The 27303-nt window shown below is 44.6% G+C and overlaps 1 protein-coding gene across 1 annotated transcript; it reads right to left on the bottom strand.

Moving 5' to 3' along the window:
- Positions 1-127: 127 nt before the first annotated feature.
- Positions 128-25843, bottom strand: LOC138946798 (solute carrier family 49 member 4-like). Its single transcript, XM_070318201.1, has 10 exons — positions 25635-25843; positions 21833-22063; positions 19954-20081; positions 16793-17011; positions 9840-9930; positions 9084-9247; positions 2988-3054; positions 2703-2734; positions 851-881; positions 128-344 (listed from the first exon to the last, which is right to left on the bottom strand). The coding sequence occupies exons 2-10, from the start codon at positions 22051-22053 to the stop codon at positions 128-130; spliced, it is 1170 nt and encodes a 389-aa protein (XP_070174302.1). The 5' UTR covers positions 22054-22063; positions 25635-25843.
- Positions 25844-27303: the final 1460 nt, after the last annotated feature.

A 27303-nucleotide genomic window follows, 5' to 3' on the forward strand; every position in this document is an offset into this window, starting at 1 on the left:
ACAAACATACACACGCACACACACACACCCATCACCCCCCCCACACACACACACACACACACACACACACACACACACACACACACTATGACTTGACAATACACACAAAGCTGACTAAAACGTGCACTCACAAACAGAGGTCCTTGAAGGTTCGAAGGGAGCACTTCCTCTCGGCAGCGGCGGAGGGGGAGGGGGGTAGAGTGGGCTGGGCGGGGAAGTAGACCACCATCAGAACGAACACTGTGGTTGTCCACGCTGCTTCTGCAACACGTACCGCATGACCCGTCACGTAGGTCGTTGAGTCAACTGCTGGACCTCGTATGACATGGAGACCGTCTCTGAGTCTGCACATAAAGTTGACCCGTGTCCATCCCGGCCTGGACACCCGTTATTCTTCTTCTTCTTCTTCTTCTTCTTCTTCTTCTTCTTCTTCTTCTTCTTCTTCTTCTTCTTCTTCTTCTTCTTCTTCTTTTTCTTCTTCTTCTTCTTCTTCTTCTGCGTTCAAAGGCTTAAAATCCCACGTACACTTGTGTTTTTGCACGAGTGGAGTTATACGTGTGTGACCGTTTTTTTACCCCCGCCATTTAGGAAGCCACACGCCGCTTTCGGGGAAGGACACCGGTTCGAATCCACACGGGTGAACTATATATGTGCAGGTTCAGAGACGGTCTCCATGTCCCACCCCGTGTCACCACAGTGGCACGTAAAAAGACCTCGGTCATTCTGCCAAAAGTGCCAGTGGCACCTAAACACGCATACTGTCCATATACCTGGGTATAGTATCTACAGTAGGAGTAGCACCCGCGCTTAAGTGCCCCTCATTACTTTGCCGTGAGGACGTGAAACTTACATTTCTCTCCCCGAGCCGTAGGTCTGAATGGCTCAAAATGCAAATATCATCTCATCACATCAACTTAACACTTTATTTCAGAACAAAACTTGTCCATGTTAATGCGGAACTGGGGAAAAGGCAAATCAGCAATCAACGCGTTATACAAAACAGAAGCTGCAAAACAAAGCAAGACACACCCTAACTCCACTCTCTTGAAAAACACACACATACTCACACACACACACACACACACACACACACACACACACACACACACACACACACACACACACACACACACACCCGGGGCGGATCACATCATTTTTAAGTTTTTTTTCCAAATTTCTTTTTGGGACAACTCGACGACGCGAAGCGTTCAGTTGAGGGCGCGAAGCATTGAAAGCTGCTAGGGGCGTCAGGGGGCTTGCCTTCCCCCCCACCCCCACCGGAAAATATGAATTAAAACAAGGAAAATGGAGCAATCTGGTGCAATTTGAGCCATCAGTTTTTCGTTGTTTTTAATTTTTTTTAAACTTAAAAAAAATAAAAATAATTAGGGGGGGGTCCGGAAACCCCGGAACCCCCCCCCCCCCCCCTGGATCCGCCCCTGCACACACACACGCACACACGCACACACAAACACACAGAGCAAGATGATTACACAAAAGAAGCTTACCAAAATACATAAACGTTCGCAGAGCTTGTTTTGTGTCTTCCGTGGTGTCCTGAACTTCAACAACGGACAAGATGAAACATGATTTCAATCAGAGACGGTCTACATGTACAGGGACACAACATTAACGAACAGAAGACAAAGTTGTCAAGGTTCGTTTGTAATTTCCCATTTTTCGGTCGATCGGTCGGTCTGTCGTCTGTCTGTCTCTGTCTGTCTGTCTGTCTGTCTGTCTGTCTGTCTGTCTGTCTGTCTGTCTGTCTGTCTGTTTGTCTACCCGTCTGGATTTTGTTGTTGTTGCGTATTTGTTTGATTCACGTTGGTTCAATCTCAACAAATCACACATGACTTGTGACACTATCGAAACTATAGATTTATTTGCAACGTTATGTTCAAGTATACTCAACAATAATATTTTGTTCTGTGATGTCAAGAGGCAAGAATAAAAGGCTCAAACTGACCAAATCTTTAAATCTGAGAAGGATGTACATATTTTGTTCAATCTACCTATTACAATTTAGACTATAATTATTATCATGCATCAATCCTTTTCAGTTAGAAATGCCTTTATTGTTTACGATTGAACGCAGACAAACATGCACTCTTCTGTGTTCTCGGCCAGTCGCCTAAATAGGAGTTTTTGTCTGCCTCTGACGTCACATGGTTCAAAAAGGGAAACTCCAGTTGTTAATTGATATATTATACAGAATCTTAAACGAAATGAGGATGAAAGTCGCTTGTTCATTTCAATACTTGTTATTCTCTCAGGTACCGAAAGGTTCCGTACAACTGTCGCTTGCTCCATTACACATGTCGTATGCATAAAGAGCGATTACTTCCCTTTGGTTATTTGATATGATATATTATACGTTATAATTATGCGTATATTCTTTTTAATCCAAACAGATGGAAATAGTGTAGCAGTCATGGTGAACAAGGACTGTTGAGATAGGTTGGCTGGTTTCAGCTGTCACTAAACTTGTTTCTTTTGTAAGTCTTCTTCTTCTTCTGCGTTCGTGGGCTGAAACTCCCACGTACACTCGTGTTTTTTGCACCAGTGGAATGTTACGTGTATGACCGTTTTTACCCCGCCAGTTAGGCAGCCATACGTCTTTTGTAAGTAAACAGGAATTTATCTTTCCTTTCTAAAAAAAAAACCAATTAGCGAGTTAATACATGATCTTGCAATGTACTTACAAAGTGAATCGTTGTGTCTGGACTTCCCAGAGCTTGAAAAAAGAACACAACATAGAAATGAATAAGAAAAAGACGAAAAGTAATAAACGAGAGTTAAGCATACAATCCTGAAAAATAATCTAATTGAAAATAACTCTATGTATCTGAATTGCGATGTGGCCGTTTAGGAGTGTGTCAGTGTGTCAGTGTGTGTGTGTGTGTGGGGTGTGTATGTGTGTGTGTGTGTGTGTGCGCGCGCGTGTGTCTGTGTGTACACTTATACCTTTAATGATGCACAACACCTACCTGTTGACAACGGGTGGCAAAGAGCTGGGAGTGACTTGACCCCCGGGTGTCGGAACAAGATACGGACCTGACGACACACACAGTGAGTGAAAACGATCCAATGCATTGTATTTACGTTCCTCTATGTTGGCGTGCGATCCCCCTCCCCCCCCCCCCCCCCCCCCCCCCCCCCAGTGAAAACGTCAATAGCCTATCGCATGGCATTTGCTATACCTTGCTATGCAAAAGCACGGCCGTTGTTTTCTTTGGTAAGACATTCAGAAAGTTTGAAAAGAACAAATGTGTAAAATAAGCCACCGCTGGAAGGTACCTTCAACTCTTTGCACGCTGTTGTGAGAAGTCGGATTCAAGACTGACGCTCCTGTGATTAAAGGGAGACTATAACTGCAAGAAGCAGTGTTACACCTGCAGGGAATACCCGGGTTATCTCCCTTCCACCGAACACCACTGGTATCGACATAGATGTGTTTTGTTGTCACCGTTGAAGATTGCTCTCAAACGAAGGCACACACAAACAAGCACGCGCACACACACAAACACACATCAAAAAAGAGAGAGAGAGGGGGGAGACAGACAGAGACAGAGAGAGAGACAGACAGTCAGACATAACAGACACAGAAACAGAGGGAGACACAGAGAGACACAGAGAGACACAGCCAGGGCTCCCCAAAGTGCGTGTCCCTGCGTTCTATGCGCTGCGCACTACTATGGAACGCCAGATACGCTCGTCGTTGATTGGTCAGAAATTCCGCCCGAATTTTTATTGTCCTCGCGCAATTCCGGCCGGAATTCCGCACTGACTTTCGAGCTATTCTCTACTTACTAAAAACATGGAATGGGAATTTACCGGACACTCATATGTAAATGCTTTGAAATCAAGGGCGATCACTCAAATTCGTCAAAACGCAGGATTACAAATAGCAATGGATGTTGTGCTGTTAATGATGCAAGACGTGAATGCGATCATTGCCAAGACCCATGTATTATAGATGCTTGAAGAAGACATTTTCTTACTGGCAGAATGTTAATTAAACAGAATGATACAGATTTTAGACAGATCTGCACGCAATTGTGCTCGCTATATGGGCATCTACTTCTTTAGATACGAACTGAAATCAGAAACTGTCCTGCTTCCTTTGCAGACATGAACTGGGTGGTTGTTGTTTTTGTTGTTGCTGTTGTCAGAGATATATTTTCTGGTTTATTTTTGGCTGGTATAGCATTTTATTCAAGTAAGGGTATGTATGATATTTGTCATTCGACGTACACGCCTTGTCAGACCAATTTGACTCAAAGAGCGTAAAGGAAGGACAGTTGTTATGTGTGTGCGGCATCCTTACCAAGTAGAACTGAAAAGAGGTGTTAAACGACACAAATGACTCATTTCATGCGCCATCCGTTACTCAGCAGACTGCTATATTTTTCCGTTACGACCAAGGTCACAAAGAACACTGTTCCGAGAATATCTGCCAGGGCGTAAATTATATCTTTCTTTTTCCAAATTGGGGAGAGGGTGAGGTGGGGGATGAGGCAGCGTTTCAGATGTGTGTGTGTGTGTGTGTGTGTGTGCGCGCGCGATTATAATACACGCTCACAGAAAAAAGGATAGTGGACAAATCATCAAAACGATGCACCGCCGTCAACTATTATTTATTACAGCTGCAAACTACATTCGGGCTGCTCTGAGAGAGAGACAGACATATACATACAGAGACAGAGGGAGAGAGACAGACAGACCGACAGACAGACACAAGAGAGACAGACAGACACACGTACAGACCGAGAACGACAGACATACAGAGACAGGAAATGACAGGGAGAGAAACAGGGAGAGCAAGACTCGGACAGACAGACGGACACACTGAGAGAGGCAAAAACAAAGAACATTTGAAAAACAAACTTGGAAGCTAAATTTGTACTAATACATGCCGCTTGAAAGATAATTTCACATTGTGGTGCCGAAATCTCGGAACGCGCGCATCTAAGAACTAAATATTAAGGACGGCACTTGCAAAGAGTTGCAATCAGAAAAAAAAGGTTAGAATCAGAGAGAGAGAGAGAGAGAGAGAGAGAGAGAGAGAGAGAGAGAGAGAGAGAGAGAGAGAGAGAGAGAGAGAGAGAGAGAGAGAGAGACAGAGACAGAGAGAGAGAGAGAGACAGAGACAGAGACAGAGACAGAGAGACAGAGAGAGAGAGAGAGAGAGTTTGGTCTGTGTTCAGTCAGTCAAAACCCTTTATTTTAATCAAGGGAAACATCTTGAGCACTTTTCCGAAGTGTGTACTGTTCGCAAGAACCGCTTCCACGAAATAGCTGTGTTCACACTCACACACGCGCGTGCGCGATTAATGTTGGTTCTTTGATCCGACTCTCTTCCAATCCCACTGTTTTCATGTCTCTCTCTAAAATTCCGTGCAAAACGAGTGCCGAACGTTTGCGATAAAAGTCCGGGCGGAATTGCGCGAGGAGATTTTAAAGGCCAACATCCACAAGAATTTTTCTCCTGGAGCGACCTAAACTTGAACCCGTCGCTATTCTTGCATGTCTGTTTACTTCGTGTTGCACGCAAAAATTGAGCGACTTCCTTGCCGCGTGGATTGACGAAGCTGTTTTATTCTCGTGACTGAAAACACTGCAGTGCGTGCAGTTTTATTCTGTGGGTTCGACAGATTGACTAAATGTTGTAATTTTGCTTTCACGAATCAGGAACCGACAAGGAATCAGATGAAAGTGTTTTTAAATTGATTTCGACAATTTAATTTTGATAATAATTTTTATATTTTTAATTTTCAGAGCTTGTTTTTAATCCAAATATAACATATTTATATGTTTTTGGAATCAGCAAATGATGGAGAATAAGATGAACGTAAATGTGGATCGTTTTAGAAAAAAATGATTTTTTTTTACAATTTTCAGATTTGTAGTGACCAAAGTCCTTAATTAATTTTTAAGCCACCAAGCTGAAATGCAATACCAAACCCCGGCCTTCGTCGACGATTGCTTGGCCAAAATTTCAATCAATTTGGTTGAAAAATGAGAGCGTGACAGTGCCGCCTCAACTTTCACGAAAAGCCGGATATGACGTCACCAAAGACATTTATCAAAAAATGAAAAAAAGTATGGGAATATCATACCCAGGAACTCTCATGTCAAATTTCATAAAGATCGGTCCAGTAGTTTAGTCTAAATCGCTCTACACACACACACGCGCGCGCGCACACACACACACACACACACACACACACACACACACACACATACACCACGACCCTCGTCTCGATTCCCCCCTCTACGTTAAAACATTTAGTCAAAACTTGACTAAATGTAAAAACGCTGGCACTGGACCCGAGTACTCTTCAGACTGGCTCGCTCCCCCAGTATGAAAGTTTTTGTCTTGTGCACGTGGATTTAAAAAAAAAAAAATTATATTTATTTTACACAATTAAAAATAATTATTAGAGTAAAATAAAACATTAAAACGTTCATAATAAACAATAGTAAACAAGAATTAAAAAAAAACCACAAAAAACAGACCACACATGCCGGGAATCGAACCCGGATCACTTTGGCCATAGGCGGACGTGCTACGACAACTTTACTAGAGTTGTGCGCCTTGAATCACTGTGTCCCTGTCGCTCTCTCTCGTGCTCTCTGTCTCTCTTTCAGTCTCACCGAGATCAAACACTGCATTGTTTGTTTCTTTGCCGAGACCAAATCCCCACCCGCTGCTGCGCTGGCTGGCTTGCAAATCGTCTCGCATGCGATACGCATGCTTTTCTCGTGATCGGCGGTTCTTTTTGGCGAACTGCCTCGGGTTCAAGTTTAGGTCGCTCCAGGAGAAAAATTCTTGTGGATGTTGGCCTTTAACCAATCTATGTTTCTTCGATACGATTCTCTTCCGTTCCAATTTTTTTAAATTTCTCGATCTAAAAGTCCGGGCGGAAAGTGCCGAACCCATACGAACGTTCCCGAGAAAAGTCCGGCCGGAATTCCGCCCGGAATTGCGCGAGGACAATAAAAGTTCGGGCGGAATTTCTGACCAATCAACGACGAGAATAGCTCGAAATTCCGCGCGGAATTTCGGCCGGAATTCCGCGGGGACATGGCGTATCTGGCGTTCCATACACTACAAGCCGAAATCACGTACTAAAAAAATCATTGAGGGGATCCCGGGACGCACTAAACCTATAAAGATCGAGCGGGTCCCGGGACGCACTAAATGTCCGCTATCGTGCGTACAGTAGGTACTCTTTTCAGACGGTAGTCGTCAGTCAAGTATAGTGCAATAGTGCAAGCAAAAGCATGTTGCCAATTTCACGCCGGAACGATATAAAACAAGTCGCGTAAGGCGAAATTACTACATTTAGTCAAGCTGAGTGGAACTCACAGAATGAAACTGAACGCACTGCATTTTTTCACAATGACCGTAGTCCGCCGCTTGTGCATAACGGAGTGAAACTGACGAGCCTGTTCAGCGCGGTAGTGGTTTCGCTGTGCTGCATAGCACGTTTTCTGTACCTCTCTTCGTTTTAACTTTCTGAGCGTATCCAAACATATCATATCTATATGTTTTTGGAATGAGGAACCGACAAGCAATAAGATGAAATTGTTTTTAAATCGATTTTGGAAATTTAATTTTGATCATAATTTTTATATTTTTAATTTTTAGAGCTTGTTTTTAATCCAAATATAACATATTTATATGATTTTGGAATCAGGAAATGATGTAGAATGAGATGAGCGTAAATTTGGATCGTTTTATATAAAAGAAATGTATTACAATTTTCAGATTTTTAATGACCAAAGTCATTAATTGATTTTTAAGCCACCAAGGTGAAATGCAATACCGAAGTCCGGCCTTCGTCGAAAATTGCTTTACAAAAATTTCAATCAATTCGATTGAAAAATGAGGGTGTGACAGTGCCGCCTCAACTTTTACAAAAAGCCGGATATGACGTCATCAAAAGTATTCATCAAAAAAAGAAAACAATGTCCGGGGATATCATTCCCAGGAACTCTCATGTCAAATTTCATAAAGATCGGTCCAGTAGTTTGGTCTGAATCGCTCTACACACATGCACACACGCACAGACAGACAGACAGACAGACAGACAGACACACACACACACACACACACACACACACACACACACACACACACACACACACACATACACCACGACCCTCGTCTCGATTCCCCCTCTATGTTAAAACATTTAGTCAAAACTTGACTAAATGTAAAAAGTGAGTGTGTTTCAGTTAACAATGTATAGTCACACTATTTGCGATAACAACGCGTTATATGAACAATAGACAGGGGGTTTGGGGACCATGGACTCTTGGAACCCTCTAAAACTCCGCGTAGGGGGTCCATGGACCCTCTAAACTTTAAAAGTGGGGGTCCCGGGACCCTCTAGGACGGACATCCGTGGGGAGCCCTAGCTGACAGAGACACACAGGCGGACAGACAAACACGAACAAAGGGAGACAAAGAGAAAGAGACCGACTAACAGACAGCGGTCATGAACAAAGACAGTGAGACAGACAGCCAGGGCCGTCGCGATATAACCTTGAATGGTTGATAACGACGTTAAACACCAAATAAATAAAGAAAGACAGCCAGGGTCGGAAACAGACTAGGAGAGAGAAATTACCCAAGCGTGACGAGACAGCCAGGCCCAGGTAGACAGACTAGGAGAGAGAAATTACTCAACTCAACTCAACTCAACTCAACTCAAATTTTATTGGCTTCAATTTTCATAGAAGAATTTGTCTTGCGCTTGGGAGAAAGTAAGAGTATAACATATAAAAACAGCATTCATATCACATTTCATGTATCACACACAGTAATCACTAGTATAAGCCTACAATTATCACATTTGTACCTGTATCATACATGCAAATAAATAGTATCACATTTCCACGTATCACACACAATATATACATTACATAACATACAGCAAGCTTCCATCTCCCGCCCCCCCCCCCCCTCCCACACATACATATCCTCGCACGTGCGTCGACTCCATACAAATGACATCATCAGTCAAGCGTGACGAGACAGCCAGGCCGGGAACAGACTAGGAGAGAGAAATTACCCAAGCGTGACGAGACAGCCAGGCCCAGGTAGAAAGCCATGGCGCCGACTGTGGTTGCCATGGCTCGCTGGTTGGGAGGGAACCAACACGCCGACAGCGCTGGGGCGCCGGACATGGCGAGTGGACCACCAAGGCCGTTCACAAAATGTCCGGTTAGGACCAGGCTGAAAGAGGATATTGTGCCGTTGTTAAAAACAATACTTAGTACTTGTGTCCTTTCAACACCAGCCTTATTGCTTTGTTTAGTCGTCATAAAACGAGCTGTAAGACAAAAGTGTCCATAGAATACCAGTCTTATACCATCCAAGTGGCCCACGCGCATTTTGTTCGTGTCGTATGTTTCTCTGGTTGGTGTTGCTGGAACCATTTAGTACTTCCACAAATTCCAACATTCACTCCCATAGAGTAAACTTGAGTTCGCACTTCTGCTATTCTCTCTCTCTCTCTCTCTCTCTCTCTCTCTCTCTCTCTCTCTCTCTCTCTCTCTCTCTCTCTCTCTCTCTCTCTCTCTCTCTCTCTCTCTCTCTCTCTCTCTCTCTCTGTTCCTATGTATTCCCATTTCGATTATAACCATTTTGCTTAGATCAGGACTAGCTGTAAGAAAGGTCCTACGGACCTAATGCTATCTTTCCTGTAATAAAGTTCAAAAGTTCAAAGTTCAAAGTTCTCTCTCTCTCTCTCTCTCTCTCTCTCTCTCTCTATTTATCACACACAAACAAACACACTCCCCCCCACACCCACCCCCTCAAGGTTTACCGAGTAGCGTCGGGAGTAACATCGGGGATACACTGAAGGAAGGTTCCTATGGCAACCAGGCACGAGGAACTGACGCAGGCAACCCGCAGGCCTTGAACCAAGAGAAGAAATAGGAATATTTCAGAAGATCAGAGAGGAGCTGGACAGCGCGACTCCTACACCATCTTCGCCGTTCACGGATGACGTGGAACAGACGGCGTCATCCTTTGTTGGATTCAGACCTGTGACCGAGCATGAGGTGAAGGGTGTCATCACCAAGTCCGCTCCCAAAACATGTGCCCTTGACCCCATCCCCGTCCCTAGATGAACTTCTGCCTGTTATCACTTCTATCATCAACTCTTCTCTTCTTTCTGGCACCTTTCCACCCACATTCAAACAGTCCATTGTCCTCCCCCTTCTCAAGAAACCGTCCCTTGATCCGAACACCCTGAAAAACTACCGTCCTGTCAGCAACCTCTCCTTCCTCTCCAAGATCACTGAAAAACTTGTTCTTTCTCAACTCTCCGACTATCTTCACTCTCACAACCTCTTTCCTACCACACAGTCCGCCTACCGAGCAGGTCACAGCACCGAGACAGCGCTTGTTCGTGTCATGAATGACCTCCTGCGCGCGATGGATGGTGGTAATCTCTCCATTCTCACCCTACTCGACCTCTCAGCAGCTTTCGACACAATAGACCATCAGATCCTTCTTGACCGCCTCCATCTCTCTTTCGGACTTTCCGGCACAGCACTCACCTGGTTTCAATCCTATCTCTCGGACAGAACACAGACAGTCTCAGCAGGCAGCCACACTTCCAAAACTTCCACCCTTTCACTAGGAGTTCCTCAAGGATCTGTCCTCGGGCCAGTCCTTTTCATCCTCTACACCAAACCTCTATCAACTCTCATCAGCCACCACTCGGTTTCCAGTCAAACCTTTGCAGATGACACACAACTCCGGGGCTCTTGCCCCCCGGATCGACTCGATTCCACCATCCGCCGCGTGCAGGACTGTGTCGACGACGCCAAGCGCTGGATGACCTGCAACAAACTAAAACTAAATGATGACAAAACTGAAGTCCTCCTCATCCACCCTAAAAACAAGCCTCTCCCTCCTTCTGTTCCTTCTTCTATCTCTGTAGGCAACTCTGACATCAAACTCTCATCCTCTGCTAGAAACCTTGGAGTGACCTTCACAGACACCCTCTCCATGGACAAGCACATCACGAACATCTGTAGATCTGCATACACTGAGATCAGAACAAGAAGGGCAAAGCCCATACGACTCACATGCTTGACCTTGACCTTTACATAGCAATGACATCATACACTAAGAACTGCTTTACACATTTTTCCTACCAAAATACATGTGACCTTGACCCAAGGTCAAGGTCATCCAAGGTCATGCAACACAAAGCTGTTAATTCAAGACACAGGAAGTACAATGGTGCTTATTGGCTCTTTCTACCATGAGATATGGTCACTTTTAGTGGTTCATTACCTTATTTTGGTCACATTTCATAAGGGTCAAAGTGACCTTGACCTTGATCATATGTGACCAAATGTGTCTCATGATGAAAGCATAACATGTGCCCCACATAATTTTTAAGTTTGAAACAGTTATCTTCCATAGTTCAGGGTCAAGGTCACTTCAAAATATGTAAACAATCCAACTTTGAAGAGCTCCTGTGACCTTGACCTCGAAGCAAGGTAAACCAAACTGGTATCAAAAGATGGGGCTTACTTTGCCCTATCTATATATATATACGACTAGAGTCTGTGTGTCTGTGTGTCTGTGTATCTGTCTGTGTATCTGTGCGCGATGCACGGCCAAAGTTCTCGATGGATCTGCTTCAAATTTGGTGGGCATATTCAGGTAGACCCGGGACACGACACAACCTGGTCGATATTTCAACACGTGCTCTCAGCGCGCAGCGCGGAACCGATTTTGGTTCCACCTCAGCTATTTTGGTTCCACCTCAGCTTACCCGGGCCCCCATACCGACACACCATAGCCGCTACACCACATCACAACGCCAAAGTTCTCGGTGGATCTTTTTCAAATTTGGACACCGTATTCAGCTACACCCCGGACACAATATCATCGATGAGATATTTCAACACGTGCTCTCAGCGCGCAGCGCTGAACTCATTTTCGTTTTTGTGTTCATTTCACCATTATAAGTAACTCTTCCTTATCTTCTCCAGTGTTTGGCGTTTATCTCCCTTCCTTCGTGTGGCTTTCCCGTTCAGTTGTAAGTTACTATTATTTTTAGAATGTCACTGCGCTGTCCACTGCGCTGTCCACAACGCTTCCCTTGCACCCGTAAGTTGTTCTTACTGTCAAAGTGAAAAGGTCGAATCAATTTATAGCCACGCGAAAAATACACTCTCACCTCTCTCTATATATTTATAGATACAGATATATATACGGCTTCTCTGTGTGTGTGTGTGTTTGTGTGTGTGTGTGGGCAAAAACCTATGTATTATAGAGTTCTGTTTGTGATGGGGTCTAGCGGCTTTTGTCTGTCTGTATGTTCTGGCATGTGAGAAGCCACAGCAGATGATATAGGGCTAAGAAATAAGCTCAAAAATTCTCAATCCCGTTTGACAGGACTTCGCCTTTCAAAGGTGATTGTGGTGAACCGCCACGATGTCTGTCTCTGTCGCGCCGTTCACCCCAAATTCCCGTTTCTGAGGTACTATTTTTAGAATGTCACTGCGCTGTCCAGAACGCTTCCCTTGCACCCGTAAGTTGTTCTTACTGTCAAAGTGAAAAGGTCGAATCAATTTATAGCCACGCAAAAAATACACTCTCACCTATCTCTATATATTTATAGATATAGATATACATATATATATATACGGCTTCTCTGTGTGTGTGTTTGTGTGTGTGTGTGTGGGAAAAAACCTGTTGATTGTAGAGTTCTGTTTGTGATGGGGTCTAGCGGCTTTCGTCTGTCTGTATGTTCTGGCATTTGAGAAGCCACAACAGATAATATAGGGCTAAGAAATAAGCTCTAAAATGCTCAATCCCGTTTGACAGGACTTCGCTTGCAGAGGTGATTGTGATGAACCGCCACGCTGTCTGTCTCTGTCTCGCGATTCACCCCGGCGAAGCCGGGTATTCCTCTAGTATATCATATATAGGTGAGGTATTGAATCTCAAAAACTTCAGAGAAAATGGGAAAAATGGGAAAAATAGCTGCTTTTTAGACAACATTTATGGCCCCTGCGACCTTGACCTTGAAGCAAGGTCAAGATGCTATGTATGTTTTTTGGGGCCTTGTCATCATACACCATCTTGCCAAATTTGGTACTGATAGACTGAATAGTGTCCAAGAAATATCCAACGTTAAAGTTTTCCGGACGGACGGACGGACGTCCGGACGTCCGGACGGACGGACGACTCGGGTGAGTACATAGACTCACTTTTGCTTCGCATGTGAGTCAAAAATTAGGAGCATCAGACATCTTCTTTCCTTTGAAGCCACCAAAACTCTTGTCTGCTCTCTCATTCTCTCCAAATTTGACTACTGCAACGCTCTACTCACAGGCATTCCCCAGCACCTCACAGACAAACTTCAGAAAGTCCAAAACACAGCAGCTAGACTCATCTTCAGGGCAAAGAAACACGACCACATACAACCACGTATGCAACAACTTCACTGGCTTCCTATATCTTCCCGCATCATACACAAAACCGCCAACATCTGCTTCAGCTCTTTCACTGATCCTCACTTTCCTGTCTATCTTTCTGAACTCTTGCATCCTTACACTCCATCCAGACAGCTTCGCTCATCCACTGACAGCAGAATACTTTCCACCCCACGCACCAAAACCAAAACCACTGGCGACCGTTCTTTCTCCTTTTCCGCTCCCACTCTCTGGAATCAACTTCCCCACCCCATCCGTCACTGTAAAACCTCTTCCACTTTCAAAAAGTCCCTTAAAACCCACCTTTTCAAGTCTGCTTACAATACCTGAAGCACACGCCTGCCTCGTGATATGTTTTTATCTGCCAGCATTCCAATAAACTCACTAGTTAAATATTTTTATTGGGTAGTCTCACATTATTAACACTATAATATGTACTACCGTTGTTTGTAAAATATGTTTTAAACGCTTACTTAATTCTTTTTATGTATTTGAATATTTGTTGGATTTATTGTGTGTGTGTGTGTGTGTGTATATATGTGTGTGTGTGAGTACATGTGTGTGTGTGTGTGTGTGTGTGTGTGTGTGTGTGTGTGTGTGTGTGTGTGTGTGTGTGTGTGTGTGTAAGTGTGTATGTGTGCTTGTGTGAGGTTGGGTCTGTGTCAAAATGTGTTGTGCAATATGGCATGAAAATCTTTTAGATTTGTTGTTAAAAATCTTTTACGAAGTAATTATAGTTAAATAGTCTTTTATGTTTTTTATTTGATCGACCTTCTTAGGATTATGGAGTTTTATGCACTGCCTTTTATAGTTAACTAAATTTTTGTATTTGAAATAGTCCATTGTAGTCGGTGTAGGCCTTAAGCTTATTTTAATCGTTTGTCCAGTATTTAATTTAATTCTCTATTTTTGTATGAACTCAACGTTTAGTGTTCTTAGTATTGTCTTGTTAGGCTAAGTTCTATTTAATCAGAGTATGTTTGCGTGTGCTTATACTTAGTGATATTGTAAAGCGCATAGTGCTTTTAGTTATGCGCTATAGAAATCTCCTTAATAAATAAATAAATAAATAAATATTTGTGTTCCACCCTCAGTCTCTTTGCTGACCAAAACACCCGATAGACACCTATAATGTTTAGCTCTAATATTCGGAGAAAAATCGCTTATACCATTTCCCTGGTGTTAGGAAACGCTACCGTTGCTGAGCTTTGGTTCAGTTTTGTGTGTTGCATGTAGTTGACTTATTTGTACTTTGTGGGAAAGTACCGAATTATATTTTGTAAACACAATATTTATGCTTGGACGAGAATGCAGGTGAACTTTCTAGTCCTGTCAAAACAAGTTGTTTACCATGCTGTTTTAGTCGTAAGTTCGTGGCGTTCGTTCGGATTAAGTGTGTCGGTGCTTTTGATGTACGTCAGAGAGAATGTCGCTAGTTTAGTCCATGCACGGCTCGTATAATGTAGTTGTATCGTGTTCGGTCTGGAATATTCTCGAGATTGAGTATTTACTATATATGCCAGCGCGATTTGAATGTTAAAAAAGCTTCTATTTGAGTTCTGCTACGATGTGCAGTTGTATGTATGGAATGCTAAATAAATCCTCGAACTCAATTTGACGAGTTGTTTTCTGTTGCTGCGAAGACGGGCGACGTAGAATAAAAGAACACAACTATACGACGTTTGAGAATTTGTGGCAATCTCAAGTGTCGTGTAACAATTGGGGGCCAAGCCAAGGATCTACGTTTAACGCCAAGGGTTTTCCAGCAACAAAGACAGTCAAGACAGTCACAGGAGGTAGCCATCACTCGGGTGTATCCTGAGGGATCAGTATTGAGACTACGGAACCGTGGATTCGGTGTGACTGGTGAAGAGTTTGGTAATCGCCGCAGCTCGGTACGGTGAGCGACGCCGGAGTGTATCGGGATTACAGAGGTTAGCTGCCGTTTGGACGAGACGGACTTCGTCGCGGAGCTAGTGCATTAATACTACGAAATACGACTGAGGTACGTCGCGTACGTATCGTGAGCAGAGTGCGCCGTCACGTTAGACGAGGAGGGTGGCAGCCTGCGTCTACGAAGGTGAACAGCGACGAGAGAAGCATCGGAGGTGCAGTAGAGACTGTGTTCTTTTAGAAGACTACATTCGTCTACGTTCGGGGCTGTGAAAGAATACAGACGAACGCACCGGAAAAGACCAGAATAGCTGAGTTCTGGGCAAAAGGAATTGAACTGGGACTAAAAGGCAAGCAGTTGACGGAGTTCGTCGAGTCCCAGACACGACTGCTGGCGCAGCGTGAAGAAAGACAAGCGCAGCGTGAGCGAGAAGAAAAAGAACACAACTATACGACATTTGAGAACTTGTGGCAATCTCAAGTGTCGTGTAACACCTGGTTAAGAGAGAGAGAGAGAGAGAGAGAGAGAGAGAGAGAGAGAGAGAGAGAGAGAGAGAGAGAGAGAGAGAACGAGAGACAGAGAGAGACAGACAGAAACAGAGACAAAGAGAGACAGAAACAGAGACAGAGATAGACAGAAACAGAGACAGAGACAGAGAGAACGAGAGTCAGAGAGAGACAGACAGACAGAGACAGACAGTGAGAATGAGAGAGACAGACAGACAGAATGAGAGAGACAGACAGACAGAATGAGAGAGACAGACAGACAGACAGACAGACAGACAGACAGACAGACAGACAGACAGACCGAGACTAAGAGACAGACAATCAGGCCGATTGGAAGAGAAAGAAAGAAGGGAAAAAGAGAGACACGTACACACTCAACGCCCCCACCCCCACCCACACACCACCCCCATCCCCCCACCCACACACAACCCCCATCCCCCCACCCACACACCACCCCCACACCCACCCACACACCACACCCATCCCCCACCCACACACCACCCCCATCCTCCCACCCCCACCCACACGCCACCCCCATCCCCCACCCACACACTACCCCCATCCCCCACCCACACACCACCCCCATCCCCCACCCACACACCACCCCATCCCCCCACCCACACACCACCCACATCCCCCCACCCACACACACCCCCACCCCCCACCCCCACCCACACACCACCCCCATCCCCCACCCCACCCACACACCACCCCCATCCCCTCACCCCCACCCACACACCACCCCCATCCCACCACCCACACACCACCCCCATCCCCCACTCCCACCCACCCCACCTACACACAACCCCCATCCCCCACCCCCACCAACACACACCCCCATCCCCCCCCCCACCAACACACACACCCCATCCCCCGCCCCCCCCCACCCACACACGAATAAATCCACACAGACCTTTGTGAGTGACGATCCAGCAGAAGAAGCCCCCACTGAGGAGGAAAGCCAGCGGACCCATAAAGTTAAGCAGCAACACAGTCTGCTCCTCCCACCCGTACACAACACTGGCTGTGATGGACAGCGGGCCGAAGGTATTGGTCACAGTCGACTGACCGCACGCGTACAGGCAGTAGAGCACCAGCACGTACCAGCGTCTCTTCTCGGCACTGTACCCGACTTTGGTGAATACAACATTATATTCAAAATACAGGACATGGAACAACTGAAAATATACAAATAGGACACAAACTCAAGCAAAAGTGACCAAACCGTGACCCCTTATTTCACTCTTATTTTACGTGACCAAAACAAAATAACATAGTGTTCAATAATAGTGTACCGCTCTTTGGTCAAAACAATGTTTAACTCAAGGAATTACAAAAAGCAATGCCGCACACAATCAACTGAATCAATGTAACATAACAAGCTATGCTTTCACACGTGCTCTTCATAACAGTTTCACATTTTCATTGGAGGACGAATACAACGTATGTGAAAAGAATTACGGGATTTGCAAAAGGGGGAGAAGAGATGGAAAATAGCAAGTGAAATACAAGTGTAAAAGCAACAACAGCAAAGCAGCATGTGCGCGTCTCTGGTGGACACGAGCGGCTTCTTCATTTCGTTCAAGGTTACGTTCAATCAATCAATCAATCAATATGAAGCTTATATAGCGCGTATTCCGTGGGTACAGTTCTAAGCGCTTTTCTCAAGACATCAATAGGAAGCTTATATAGCGCGTATTCCGTGGGTACAGTTCTAAGCGCTTTTCTCAAGACATCAATAGGAAGCTTATATAGCGCGTATTCCGTGGGTACAGTTCTAAGCGCTTTTCTCAAGACATCAATAGGAAGCTTATATAGCGCGTATTCCGTGGGTACAGTTCTAAGCGCTTGTCCCAAGACATCAATAGGAAGCTTATATAGCGCGTATTCCGTGGGTACAGTTCTAAGCGCTTTTCTCAAGACATCAATAGGAAGCTTATATAGCGCGTATTCCGTGGGTACAGTTCTAAGCGCTTTTCTCAAGACATCAATAGGAAGCTTATATAGCGCGTATTCCGTGGGTACAGTTCTAAGCGCTTTTCTCAAGACATCAATAGGAAGCTTATATAGCGCGTATTCCGTGGGTACAGTTCTAAGCGCTTGTCGAAGAGTTGTCAACACAGGACTAACAAAGAAACTAGCATCTATAGACGGACACGAACCCTATCACACACTAGCAAACCCTGATAAACATACAACAAACAACTGTTTAACAACAATGTACACATCAACAGCTAGGTCCAAACAAAATAATATTAAGCACAAAGAAAACACCTCTCACAGAGCACAGCACAAGAATGTCTTTTGGGGCACAACACATCACGTCGAACATGAAAGTCGCAGCCACAAATCATAAAGAACGATAACAAACAGAAATGATTATCATTATCACGGATGGATCTAGGGAGCGGGACAAGGGGGGGGGGAGGGGGGGGAGGGGGTGGTTGTCCTGGGATACAAAAGCCCTAACCCCCCCCCCTTTTCCGGCAATTATGTAAAAAATAATCGCAAGGAGAGGCCAAAAAAGACTTTCAAATGCTAAAGGTCAACGACAGATTGGGGGCAGACGTACACCCCCAGCCCCTGTACCCTCGCCACATTTGTGAAGCCCCTCCCCCTCACGCACTAGGTCCAGCCCCTGTACTCTTGACACTTTTTGACGCCCCTCCCTCGCGTACACTGGGTCCAACCCCTGTACCCTTGCCTCATGTTGGAAGCCCCTCCCTCTCATACACTGGGTCCAACCCCTGTACCCTTGCCTCATGTTGGAAGCCCCTCCCTCTCATACACTAGGTCCAGCCCTTGTACACTTGCCACATTTGTGAAGCCCCTCCCCCTCATGCTCTAGGTCCAGCCCCTGTACTCTTGACACTTTTTTGACGCCCCTCCCTCTCATACACTGGGTCCAGCCCCTGTACCCCTTCCTCATATTGGAAGCCCCTCCCTCTCATACACTAGGTACAGCCCCTGTACCCCTTCCTCATATTGGAAGCCCCTCCCTCTCATACACTAGGTACAGCCCTTGTACCCTCGCCACATTTGTGAAGTCCCTCCCCCTCACGCACTAGGTCCAGCCCCTGTACTCTTGACACTTTTTTGACGCCCCTCCCTCTCATACACTGGGTCCAACCCCTGTACCCTTGCCTAATGTTGGAAGCCCCTCTCTCTCATACACTAGGTCCAGCCCCTGTACCCTTGCCTCATATTGGAAGCTCCTCCCTCTCATACACTAGGTACAGCCCTTGTACCCTCGCCACATTTGTGAAGTCCCTCCCCCTCACGCACTAGGTCCAGCCCCTGTACTCTTGACACTTTTTTGACGCCCCTCCCTCTCATACACTGGGTCCAACCCCTGTATCCTTGCCTCATGTTGGAAGCCCTTCCCTCTCATACACTAGGTCCAGCCCTTGTACTCTTGACACTTTTTTGACGCCCCTCTTTCTCATACACTAGGTACAGCCCTTGTACCCTCGCCACATTTGTGAAGCCCCTCCCCCTCACGCACTAGGTCCAGCCCCTGTACTCTTGACACTTTTTTGACGCCCCTCCCTCTCATACACTAGGTACAGCCCTTGTACCCTCGCCACATTTGTGAAGCCCCTCCCTCTCACGCACTAGGTCCAGCCCCTGTACTCTTGACACTTTTTTGACGCCCCTCCCTCTCATACACTAGGTACAGCCCTTGTACCCTCGCCACATTTGTGAAGCCCCTCCCCCTCACGCACTAGGTCCAGCCCCTGTACTCTTGACACTTTTTTGACGCCCCTCCCTCTCATACACTAGGTACAGCCCTTGTACCCTCGCCACATTTGTGAAGCCCCTCCCTCTCACGCACTAGGTCCAGCCCCTGTACTCTTGACACTTTTTTGACGCCCCTCCCTCTCATACACTAGGTACAGCCCTTGTACCCTCGCCACATTTGTGAAGCCCCTCCCTCTCACGCACTAGGTCCAGCCCCTGTACTCTTGACACTTTTTTGACGCCCCTCCCCCTCACGCACTAGGTCCAGCCCTGAGAACGATAACAAAGAAAAACGCTGATGATTGTGAACATGTCCATGCAAAATGTACTCGCCTGACAGTTCTGGAAGGATGATGGAGGTTGCCGAAGACTTGAAAGTCACGTGACGCGTGATTCCATCGGGGATGGTCGCGCTCGACCTTGTTGACAGTAGCCACTCCAAGTAGGCCATACCATCACGCCTGCGCACGATAAAGAACCCAAGTTCACAGCGAAAGTCTCAGTGCTTGGAAACATGAATACACGCACGCAGGAGGGAAAAAAGAAGGGTCGCGCCGTACAAAAGAAGGGCAGCTCGCTTTCCCCAATGAGGAAACAGTCCGAATTTCCATGAGGGTATAACCTCACAGGGCTAGAAAAATCTTATCCTTATCCTCATCCTTATATTAGCCATTTTGAATCCCATTCGTAAATGACAGTTGTGAAACAAGCCTGAACAAACCACTTGTGCATGGAGGTTACCGAAGCAGAACTAAATGACATGTTTCATTTTCGTATATTATTTACTACAATTTCACGACGAAAACAAATCAAGCAAGAACACAAATTTCGAGTTTTTTTTTTACAATCAGTAATGACTATCATTTTTGTCAGACTGCTTGTGAAATTAGCAATGTATTTCTGGGAATGTGTCCGCAAAAGCATACTGCAGTTGCGTAGCTGAAGCTTGAAGCAATCACGCGAGATCTCGCCATCATAGGCGATTTTCAGAACGAACTAGCTGTGTCAGGTCAGAGTAAGTACTCTTGTTTTTAGGGAGTCACCATTTATCACGTGGCATTATAGGCCAGTCACTATCGAGGGGTGTGTGTGAAACCCGTGGCATTATAAGCCAGTCACTATCGAGGGGTGTGTGTGAAACACGTGGCATTATAGGCCAGTCACTAGCGAGGGGTGTGTCTGAAACACGTGGCATTATAGGCCAGTCACTATCGAGGGGTGTGTCTGATACACGTGGCATTATAGGCCAGTCACTATCGAGGGGTGTGTCTGAAACACGTGGCATTATAGGCCAGTCACTAGCGAGGGGTGTGTCTGAAACACGTGGCATTATAGGCCAGTCACTAGCGAGGGGTGTGTCTGAAACACGTGGCATTCTAGGCCAGTCACTAGCGAAGGTGTGTGTCTGAAACACGTGGCATTACAGGCCAGTCACTATCGAGGGGTGTGTCTGAAACACGTGGCATTATAAGCCAGTCACTATCGAGGGGTGTGTCTGAAACACGTGGCATTATAGGCCTGTCACTATCGAGGGGTGTGTCTGAAACACGTGGCATTATAGGCCAGTCACTATCGAGGGGTGTGTCTGAAACACGTGGCATTACAGGCCAGTCACTATCGAGGGGTGTGTCTGAAACACGTGGCATTACAGGCCAGTCACTATCGAGGGGTGTGTCTGAAACACGTGGCATTATAGGCCAGTCACTATCGAGGGGTGTGTCTGAAACACGTGGCTAAGAAGCACGTGTAGAAAGCTTGTCTCACTAAGAGTAAGAGTATTCACTCTTTCTCAACCCATATTAACCCGACTGAGTTCTTCTTCTTCTTCTTCTGCTTCTTCTTCTTCTTCTTCTGCGGTTTCTAACCCGACAGAGATATATCGGGAATTCGTGTGAACAGTCGTGCATGGGTAGCTAACCTTCAAGGTGCCCCCCCCCCCCCCCCCCCAAAAAAAAAAAAAAAAAAAAAAAAAGAGAGAAAAAATGATGGTTTAGGGTAACGTGCCATAATGTCGGTAGGCAGGCTTTTTTTTTCTTTTTGTTTAATGTAGTCGAGTTTGAAGCCAGTATACCTTTAGTCTCGGTATGGTTCGGAGAATGTTTCAAAAGTTTGTTTGTTTTTTCGAGAAATGGAAAACAAGTTCTAGGGTCGGCAGGAAAAAATAAGGTCGGTCGGGTTACCCTTAACCAACATATTTTCTTGTTGGCCATACCTTTCTCCGCGAGCCTGGCAGTCAGAGGAGCGAGCAGGCTCTGTGTCGCTATCCGGGGGAAGGTCCGCGGACTGGGCACCACACGAGTCAGCTTGGAACGGGTCATCGCTGGCTGACCTGCTGCCAGGGACCGCTTTGGACGTGGTCACTTCGTCGTCGGTGGGAGCCACCTGGTTGTGGGTGATTGGCAGGTCGGCAGTGTTGTTGTAGTCAGGTAGCATCGTTGTTGTCCTGTCAGTAAGATTATCCGATAGAGATTTTCAGAAGAAAGTGAGTCACGGGTGTACACGTACGCGTACAGGTCTTTGCTACACGTTCGATCATCCAGAACTCATTTTCTTTTCTTCGAACGGGAATAACAACAAAAGGTTAAAAAGAAAGTAGAAACCACCTCGAGGTGTGGACGTAAGCTGATGACAGTAAAACCAAGGGGTGGGGGGGGGGTGAGGGGGGAGGGGGGGAGGATAATAAACTGATAATGAAGGCAAGATACCATTTGATTTACTCTTGAGTCACAGGGCCGGACCAAGTTCGTTTGAGGGGGGGGGGGGGGGTGTTCCAACTGAAGGCAACTGAAGGCATGGGTCCAGGGGCCGTTGAGGCCCCTGTGGGGTGCAGGGGCAACGCCCCGCTGGGGGGTCTGGGGGGCAAAGCCTCCCAGAAGCTGAGCAAATTTTGCATTTGTGAGGTCATTTTTTGGTCTTTCCTTGCAACTGGGAATCAAAATTACACATTTTTAACAGTAACAAAATACTTCAGATATTCATTTACCATAGTGGTTCAGTAAATAATCCCAAAGACATATTATATGCCGAGTAAATAAGTCTGACATATTTGTTTTTCTTTTCTCTGAGAGGTAGGGGAAGGGCTCCTAATATGGACCGGCTCCTAATATGGACCACCTCCAGTTCTGACAAACTAGCGGCGCTAGAGCGCTCAAAACAATTTCATTCGCTGTATTCACCCTCTATGGATAACTTGCACATGTCAAAACAGTTGCAGAAACACAAACCTCAAAACCGTTAGGCTTTTTCTCTTTGTTTCACTTTTGGCAGCGTTCACACTAAATTTGCCGCCAAAAACGGACTCGTTTCTGTCCACAGCCAAAGCTTTTATCACACAAAACGTGCTACAAATGACAGCTAAGACTGTATTTGTTACATTTTAGCAGTGTTGACCCAGAGTTTCTACTGCACAAAAAAAAATAGCAAAATCTCAAAGTATGCGTGAGTCCCCTAATATGGACCACCTTCAACAAATCGAAGAAAATAAAAGCTAAAGGCTATTTTCATTAATTCATTAAGAAGCTTGCTGAAAATAACCTATAACTAGCCCTCGAGATATCAAAAATATATATAACAAATAGTCTTCTTTTCGTGGAAGTTGATAATTTCACTTATTTTCACTCTGTTTTTGATAAGCTTCTTTAGTTTCCTGGTGTGCTTCAAATAATGCTCTCATCAACCCAAAACAGATAAATCTAAAGCATAGTTTGATTAGTCTGACTTGCACACTAAGTTGTATCATGTTATTTTGAAGTATAGGGGGCTTTTTACAGCGATTCGTGAAAGACTCTCCACTGGTCCATATTAGGCGCCCAGGCTCCTAATAATATGGACCATTTGTGATTTTTCCTGTATTTAATTTTTTGCTGAATGTCTATCAAAGCTATTTTATTCTAATTAGGCCTAACGGTTAACCTAAGAGAGAAGGACTACCAAACACAAAATGAAACTTCTTCGCAAGAAAACAAGCTAGTTATCAGCATAAAACAAAAAGTCGCGTAAGGCGAAAATACAACATTTAGTCAAGTAGCTGTCGAACTCACAGAATGAAACTGAACGCAATGCAACGCAGCAAGACCGTATACTCGTAGCATCGTCAGTCCACCGCTCACGGCAAAGACAGTGAAATTGACAAGAAGAGCGGGGTAGTAGTTGCGCTAAGAAGGATTGCAGGCTTTTCTGTACCTCTCTTTGTTTTAACTTTCTGAGAGTGTTTTTAATCCAAACATATCATATCTATATGTTTTTTGAAATAGGAACCGACAAGGAATAAGATGAAAGTGTTTTTAAATTGATTTCGAAAATTTAATTTTGATAATAAGTTTTATATATTTAATTTTCAGAGCTTGATTTTATTCCAAATAAAAGTCCACCGCTCATGGCAAAGGCAGTGAAATTGACAAGAAGAGCGGGGTAGTAGTTGCGCTAAGAAGGATAGCACGCTTTTCTGTACCTCTCTTTGTTTTAACTTTCTGAGCGTGTTTTTAATCCAAACATATCATATCTATATGTTTTTGGAATCAGGAACCGACAAGGAATAAGATGAAAGTGTTTTTAAATTGATTTCGACAATTTAATTTTGATAATAATATTTATATATTTAATTTTCAGAGCTTGTTTTTAATCCGAATATAACATATTTATATGTTTTTGGAATCAGCAAATGATGGAGAATAAGATAAACGTAAATTTGGATCGTTTTATAAATTTTTATTTTTTTTTACAATTTTCAGATTTTTAATGACCAAAGTCATTAATTAATTTTTAAGCCACCAAGCTGAAATGCAATACCGAAGTCCGGGCTTCATCGAAGATTACTTGACCAAAATTTCAACCAATTTGGTTGAAAAATGAGGGCGTGACAGTGCCGCCTCAACTTTCACGAAAAGCCGGATATGACGTCATCAAAGACATTTATCAAAAAAATGAAAAAAACGTTCGGGGATTTCATACCCAGGAACTCTCATGTCAAATTTCATAAAGATCGGTCCAGTAGTTTAGTCTGAATCGCTCTACACACACACACACACACACACAGACACACAGACACACGCACATACACCACGACCCTCGTTTCGATTCCCCCTCGATGTTAAAATATTTAGTCAAAACTTGACTAAATAAAAAAAGATCCGGCCCTGAGTCATGTATGGATTGAATCTACTGACATAGGCCCTATTTACTAATTTTATTCATCTGTCCATTGACTTATTCTGTTCATTATTATAACCATCTCACCCAGATACGCAGAATGATCCCACCACTAGTCAGAATGATCCCACCACAAGTCGGAATGATCCCACCACTAGTCAGGGAAGTAGGCTTAGTATGAGACAGCGAGGATGATGACGATGATGACGACTGCTGTGATGATAAAAACAACGACAATGAACAGATCGCGTATTGGACTAAAAAGTTTGAACATGCATACATGTACAACACATGTACAACAAAGTATACACGCCAGTAAATACAGCACCCTATACTCACGTGACATGTATGTGATTATCCCCGAAATTCGATTTATGCTGATCAAACTTTGGACGTTGTATCCGCACCCCCCCCCCCCCCCCCCCCCCCCTAGGTGATTCTTGTTTGTGATGATAAATGGTATTTTGACTTTGAAATTAGCTTCAACGCAAAATAGTTCTGTTCTTATTCAAGGGACGTAACCGCTCGGTGCGTTTTCTAATAAATCGAATTTCGGGTAAAATCGATCGAATTACATCACAAATCTGCTTCAGTTGCAAGATCTTGGCATGATTTTCTCCATATCAAATAACCAAAGGGAAGTAATCGCTCTTAATGCATACGACATGTGTAATAGAGTAAGAGAGAGTTGTACGGAACCTTTTCTCCTGGCACCTGAGAGAATAACAAGCATTGAAATGAACAAGCGACTTTCAGATAATTGTACCGCTTGAAATTGGCGGAGAAACAGCCAGTCTGAAGTTCATTTTACATGTCACGTGAGTATAGGATGCTGTATTTACTGGCGTGTACAAAGTATCACTTACGTTCTTGCGGCTTCCAATGATAAATTGCAGCTGTGTGTGCTAAATTGTTTCTATACTCTGTTCCGCTCCTCTCTCTAGTTTCACCTAATGCATCAGCAATGAATGTGATGCTAATTCTTTGTGAAGTCTGGGCTATTATTGACATGGTACACGCTCCAACATGTGCCGCAGGTCACTTCACGAATCTTTGACATCTCGTCGTGGTCTTGTATTTGTAATCTTTTGAGCACAGAATACTGACGTCAGTCCTTCTTCGTCATTGCGTCACGCAAGCTACGTAATCGCTTTTGTTCTATCCATGTTTTCATCATTTTGTCTTGGACACCCAAACCTCACGTCAGTCATGTAGCCGCTTGTTTCTTTTATAACAAATAACGGTTTAATGCTGCGTCGCCTAAAACAAATAACGGTTTTGGGTGTGACGAAAAAAAAGAACAGGGCCGGAGTGCTATGTAAATTATGAGCAATTCTTCCAAATCTATTTTAAAAATATGACACTACCAGACTGTTCCCGCATATTGTGCCAGAATTGTTTGTTATGGCAAATCGATGTTGCAGTTCCGGAGCAAATGATCAACATTTCTTTGTGAATTTGCGTTCAAACGTGTTTTTCCCATAATATAACAATGCACAGCTCGAAAATATGGCCAAGAACAAATACATGGTACTTCGAAGAAAGAAGAATAACAACATTCTTGTCCAATACGACTTGCAATTTACCGTGTGCGCTGTAAAATCTCCCTTCCTTCGAAGCAGACGAAAAGCAGATATCTTCATTTTCTTCCAAGGGAGAAATCGTTGGTCATAAAGTCTTGCAGGACCCAAACATACTTCTGCACGCTTTCTTTTCTTTTCATATTCAATTGCTTCGCAAAAATGAAATGTCATTGGTTTTCTCAACTTGTCAAGTCAGTCAAAACGACCGCAAAACACAGAACTGGGAAATGACACTGATTGAAATACGAAAGATCTTCGATGACGAAAGTATAAATGACGTTATGTGGTCACACCTATCTCGAGAACGAAGCGTCGCTCAGAACCAGCGCCCTTCCATTTTTTTCTGTTTTATTAGATAACAACTAAGTCTTACTTTTTGAAACAGGAACAGACAAAGCAACTGTGTGTGTGTGTGTGTGTGTGTGTGTGTGTGTGTGTGTGTGTGTGTGTGTGTGTGCGCGCGTGCGTACGTGCGTGCGTGCGTGTGTGTGTGTGTGTGTGTTAGAGAGAGAGAGAGAGAGAGAGAGAGAGAGAGAGAGAGAGAGAGAGAGAGAGAGAGAGAGAGAGAGAGAGAGAGAGAGAGAGATCTAGAAATGTGAAACTAGTCAATCACAAACCCCAAATCCCCCTTCGGGTCTTTTAGACTAGCAATATGAACACATGATTATCAGAAAGTTACTTCGATCTGAACTGTTGAAACTATTCGGAAAGTGCGACCCAAAAGCGAACGATCGTAGGTGACGTCGTGTGGGTTCGCTTAAAAACAGAAGACTCACAATCGAGTGTGACCAACAACAGAAACCTCTCAAATCACATTTCTCGTGCACTTCGCGTTTCCGGCCAAGACGAGAGCAGACGACTTCTCTGATGGGTGTTTTCAGACTTTTGGATATTGGTGATCACGGACGTTTAGCCACGTTACTGCCGTTTGCTAAAATTTAATATAGATCGT

The sequence above is a fragment of the Littorina saxatilis genome, linkage group LG14 (genome assembly GCF_037325665.1).
Source record: "Littorina saxatilis isolate snail1 linkage group LG14, US_GU_Lsax_2.0, whole genome shotgun sequence".
NCBI lineage: Eukaryota > Metazoa > Mollusca > Gastropoda > Littorinimorpha > Littorinidae > Littorina > Littorina saxatilis.